The following is a 6,000-nucleotide window of genomic DNA, read 5'->3' on the forward strand; positions in this document are numbered from 1 at the left end:
AGTTAAGGGAGGTCTCACTATTGATGACGACTATGAAAACCCAAGATCGAACATCAACCAGGACTGGGATAGAAGTCACCAAGCTAAGAACTATAATGAAGACACAAGCAAAGCAATCAGTGAGTCGTCCAAACCAACTTCTGACTCAAGCTCTGCTACAAGCCACTGAGGAGGTCCGTGCCAACATTGTCATGAGAGATCTTCAACGACAACGGCGTGGGTGTCTTCCTGAGGACCCTGCATCACTTCGGGACCTAGTCATCACAGAGAACTGGACACAAACTGGTGGAGCAGCTCTTAGGCCCTTCCTCATCCATGACTCAGGTCCAGAGGAACGACAACGCGTTGTGGTCTATGCATCCGAGGAGCAACTGCGACATGTTGCACAAGCTGACACCTGGTGAATGGATGGCAATTGCTCCATCAGTCCAAGCATCTTTGAACAACTTACGTCATACGAGGTCCTCTTGCGTCGATGCCTTCCTCCCTCCCTGGAAAGAGTGCTCGGGCTGGCCAAGAACTGCTGCAAGTTGTGGTCGACAAAATGGAAGAAATGTCGGACAATCTTTCCTGACCCCAGGCTCTTAGTCACCGACTTTGAGCTGGCAGCCATTCAGTCGGTATCAGCAGTATCTACTAGAACCTCATGTCACCACGCAAGGCTGGAGAGAACGTGGAGAAAACTTCAAAACTTGAGCCAGACCGAGCTGAACCGCACAGGTTGAGGATGTGAAGCGCTTCGGCTTTAGAGCCCCAGACCAGCCAGGACCAGGAAGGCATGCGGTCGTACCTCAAGAACAGAATACCCGAAGGCCTGGAGGACCTAGTTTGCTACTTTGAACCGACATACGTTACTGGTACCTTCCCCCAAGTCCAGCCACCACGAGTCCGTCGAGATACTCCACTACCTCCTCTACGCGTGTGGGGCACACTCCAGCCCGCTTCGACGTTCCTGTCTGGAACGTTCATCAGGCCGCTCTTGGAGGACAAACACGAACGAACAACAGAGTTGAGAAGGATGGAACACATCATTTCCATCATTAGTAGGACATCATCATCCTTCATTCTGGACATCGGTTGAAGCTCTTCGTAGGGACTGCGCACTGATATCGACACTGCACCCCTCTGGAATAAAGACTGATAGTGCAACTGGATCCATATGATAATGTTGTGGTACTGTAAAAAGCTACAAGTATTGGGAAATGAATGAATATTTGTTGAATGATCAGTTTCTTTAAATATTGATATGTATGTTATTCACGATAAGAAACATAAAGAATAATTTGTGAGCATTTGTCGCTTTTCAGCTAAAGGTATGAGCAATTGTCTTGTGAGTATTTGTCCGCGCAGTGCTAGGACCTTCTAAAACCCATTTTCATGACGACGAAACTGTTTACAAGAGGATGACGCAATATTCCCAGTCCCTCAGGTATCCAATAAAAATAATGTTACCCCTTAAACACTATTTCTTTTGATCTACTTTTATGTTGTATCCCTATGACAGATGCAGGGTCCCATGTCGACACTAGGAGCGTTCGAATCATCAGCGGAAACTCTTCGGCGACTGCTGGGTGAGGCAAACAGCAGTTCTGGCGCCAGTTCTGGAGAAGGAAAGGAAAAGGGAGAAAAGAGAGCGGGGAATACGAGTTCTAACAAGAAGGTTTGTTTTAGTTGGAAGGTCCGTTTTGACCTGTCACAGGTTTACGAAAGAATGAGGCAACATTCCCAGTCTCCAGGTGTCCAATTGAAATAATGTTGACCCCCCCCCCACTATTTCCCCTCTCTTCTTCTCGGTTACTTATTTACTGTGTCCCTATGACAGATGCAGGGTCCCGTGTCGACGCTGGGGGCGTCCGAACCATCAGCGGAAACTCTTTTACATCAGCTGGGTGAGGCGAACAACAGTTCTGGCGCCGTTGGAGGAGAAAAAGAAAACGGAGAAAAGAGAGCGGGAAATACAACATCTAAAGAAGCAGCGGCTGATGAATCGAGTGTCGTTGTAAAGAATGAGCATAGTGTGGTGCCTTGCGATGAATTAGTTGGTTTTGACCTACCACATGATCACGAGGCCCATTACACGACGTACGTAAAGGTCCAACGCACAGGATCTGAGGGGTACGTTGTTGTTGCTCATATTGTCGTTATTATAGATCGTAACTGTCTCCCAGTCGACAGCTCCGCACGAGCATCCACGTTGTTCTCTTTTCAAGGAGGGCCAGAAACAATAAATTCAAATAAAACATAATTTGTCAGCTTGTGAATGTCGTCTCACTCGGTTCAATTCTTCGACTACATTTTTTTTTTTAAATCCATATCTAGGTTTAATCACACCATTGTTTTCCTAAGTAACCTTCCCTTCCCTTTTTCCCTATATCCAAAATAATTCAATAACTCGCACAGCAGTGTGGTATAGCCTGAATGTTCCATATGATATAACATGAGAAAATATTGAGAAAAAGGGGCTTCTTTAGAGTGTCATCACACTGGGCTTCCACGGGCTTCACTGCCAACGCTGGCAATTGGGAGTTCGTTCGTTCGAGTGAAAACGACTTCTGTTACAATATTATATTTTTCAAATCTCCAAATATCAAATTGGTTTTCTGTCATAATATAATACAGCAAAGCTGAATGATGCACTACCAAGATATTGTAAACCTAGACGAACATTAGACATAGTCAGTGTTGAAATGCTCGTAGACAAGTCTAGATTTCTGTAAGCGAGGTCACCTTCTTGTTGTTCGAATGGAGGTTGGAGGGAGGAGGATGTGGGAGGAGAAGTAGCCCAGTTAGTGGGATGACCTTGTACGCGACATGACGTCACAGATCTCTCCAATGTCGCACATCCTCTCATGCTTTCCTCGTTTCAGGTCTCGTCCTGGAGGCTTCAGGTTCTTCTTTAGAGATGACGCTGACCGTGAAGTGTTCGCGATTTGTTGTAATGCCGGAACTGGGCGTGTGTTCACCTGTGCTTTGGAACCGACGACGGGGCAGTTGGGACCATGGAGGGTTCAGTGTGATTTTCAGCCGAGAGATGCCCATCGCCTCACCATTGTTGAAGGTCCGACACAGGTAAGTTAAAACAAAATAAGTGAATAGATTAATAAATGAATAAATAAAGTAGAATAATTATAATAGAAAATTCAGATCTATTTCGTAACAACAACAATAATAATATTGATAATGATGATGATAATAATAATAACAATAATGATGCAGTAATAATAGTATTAATGATAATAGGTAATAATACACTGATACTTGGATGAAATGTGAAACTAATTAGGGTTTTGAGACCAAAAAGTGGCTTAGATATGACTAATTAATTTTTTTTCTCAAGATAAAAAAAAGAAAAAAAAAATGCATCTAATACACTAAAGGAATTGGCCCGGGACATAAATGGCCACAATTTCCCGAAGATCAATTAAGTAAATAGGTGTAAATATTGTTGCACAGATTCTTTAAAAACATACGAACGTAAACATAATTTGAATGCAGCCTCTATCTGCACCATCGAGGATTCTTATCGGCTAAATATCCACACGCTGCCATATATATAGGTTATTTGACTCATAACTACCTGAATAGCCCCAGGGGCTGGGCGTTACCGGCTATGTAATCATTTCCAATGATAATACTAGTAATAATACTAATGACAGCAATAATGATAACAATAATAATGATAATGATGATGATGATGATGGAGTGGTGGTGAAAATAATAATAATAAGAACGGGGAGCTAAAGGTGCCTAGTCTGGGCTGCATTTCCGTCAAAGCATGACCGATTTCCATTTCCTCAGAGTGGTCCGTATTACTGTGTATGTGTTTATATACATATTATTATCAATATTATTTTTTCATTACTACTATAATTGTTTTTATTGTTATTATTATTATCATTATTTTTATCAATATTATCATCTTTTTATTTTTTACTAGTAATTATTATCATTATTCTTATTATTTTTATTCTTAGTGTTCATTATTTACGTTATTATTGATAATCATTGTTATTATTTTAATTTTTATTATTTTTTTTAGTTTTTATTATAATTTTAATTTTTCATTAGTTACTAGACCACCCGTGACCCGTTGGGTCAAATAAAATCTTAAATGGCTCCTCTTTTTAAAGGAGGTTACTATTAGCTTAAGACTTACCAGTTGTGTGAGGTCCTCGTGCTCTCTCGAAGGAAAGTAAACTGGATACAGGCGTTCTCAAGAAATTAAATAAGGAGAGCCTCCTTAATTAATTATGCTTATGTTATGTCACGTCTCGTCACCCCACTCCCACTCATTATATTATCATTATCATTCAGGGAGTCCCATGGGACTTGAGCGAGTAACAACGTTTATAAATATAAACTTTATGATAGATATACTATGTCACTATCACCGTATAGTATAAATTACAGAAAATAAGTTTCTACATCAAACTGAATATAATTTAGAGCTCTTACCTCTATTCAGTAGACGAAGGCAGTGACTTGAAATGCAGAAGATTGTGACGTCATGTCGTCATTGCTTGGAACTGTACGTAATATTCTAATATACTCATTATGCCTCATAAATGCTAAGTCATGAGTTGGCTATACTTTTAAATAATAACTATGAAAAATTTAAATATTAATGGTCAGAAAATATGTAATCGGAAAAGTGGAAATTAAAAATTTGGCAAATTGGAAAATTAGTAGTCGTGACGTCACCCGCTCAGAGCTGGGGTTCTTTAGGACCCACAGAGCTGATGTCATGACGTCATGTCTCTTCTGATTGGCTAGTCCTCAGTTGTGATGTCATATCTCTTCTTCTGATCTATTCTTCTGATTGGGTGGTCCTCAGTCGTGACGTCATATATCTTTTTCTGATTGGCTGGCCCTCAGTCGTGACGTAATATCGCTTCTTCTGATTGGCTGTGTGACGATTTCAAGCAAGCAAGCGTGATGCCAAACAAGATTATCAGACTTTTATAAGTATATAGATTATAATTTCTATTATTAATTATTTTCATTTTTATTATTATTTTGATTTTCATTATTAAACATTTACATTATTAGTTATTTTCATTTTTATTATTATTTTCATAATCATTATTATTTATTTCTATTTTCATTACTATTTTTATCATTATGTTCATTCTCATTATTAATTATCTTCATTATTATTTTCTTTTTCACTATTTTCGTTTTCATTAACCATTCTAATTTTCATTGTTATTTTCATTTTCATTATAAATTATTTTCATTTTCTGTATTGATTATTTAGATTTTCCTTATTATTTTAATTTTCATTATTAGTTATTTTAATTTTCATTATTATTTTCATTTCTATGATTAATCATTTTCATTGCTATGATTATTATTATAATTATTATCATTATAGTTTTTATTAGTTATTATTGTAGTTATTATTATTATTATTTTATCATTGTTATCATTATTGTTATTACTATTATTATCATTATTATTGTTATTATCATTATTATTATTATTATAATTGCTTTTTTCTTTACGTTTATTCCTTTGTTTTTCAGTACACAACTCTCCTCGACGGAATCACCGTGGGCATCATCTCCAAAACCGGTCGTGGCAAGTTAGCCATGATGGAAGTCAACAACTTCTTTGACACCAATTTGAGAGTCCACAAGTTGGTGGTCAAGATGGGGTGATGATGCAAAGTGTAACCACTTTGAAAATAAGATGTATCTATATATATACATACATATATATATATTGTCAGTGTATTTGGGCAGGAGTTTTTCTCTAATGCATGTTTCATTAAAAGTGATGGCTAGTTGTGCATTAATAATTTTCTTAATGGTATTTTCCATATACCTTATTAAGGATTTGTTTTCCTTAGGAAGGAAATTTATGACTTGGCTGTATGTAGTCATATTAGCTAGATCGCGATTTCGGGTTCAAGACCCTTCTTCAGTAGCTATAGGGATAAGAATTAATCCGAAGATTCTAGTAAAGATCTAAGTTTTATACTAGGGTTCATATACTTGC

General features: G+C 38.0%; 1 protein-coding gene across 1 annotated transcript in view; it reads left to right on the forward strand.

Moving 5' to 3' along the window:
• Positions 1–5,660, forward strand: part of LOC143030896 (uncharacterized) — a 35,601-nt gene extending 29,941 nt beyond the window's left edge. The window contains exons 3-6 of the mRNA XM_076194136.1: positions 1,505–1,660; positions 1,823–2,115; positions 2,868–3,069; positions 5,526–5,660. Coding sequence (XP_076050251.1) covers positions 1,505–1,660; positions 1,823–2,115; positions 2,868–3,069; positions 5,526–5,660 — 786 coding nt within the window. The remainder of the gene's footprint in view (positions 1–1,504; positions 1,661–1,822; positions 2,116–2,867; positions 3,070–5,525) is intronic.
• The last annotated feature ends 340 nt before the right edge of the window (positions 5,661–6,000 follow it).

This window comes from Oratosquilla oratoria, chromosome 12, assembly GCF_046742065.1.
Source record: "Oratosquilla oratoria isolate Oo_2021 chromosome 12, ASM4674206v1, whole genome shotgun sequence".
Taxonomy (NCBI): Eukaryota; Metazoa; Arthropoda; class Malacostraca; order Stomatopoda; family Squillidae; genus Oratosquilla; species Oratosquilla oratoria.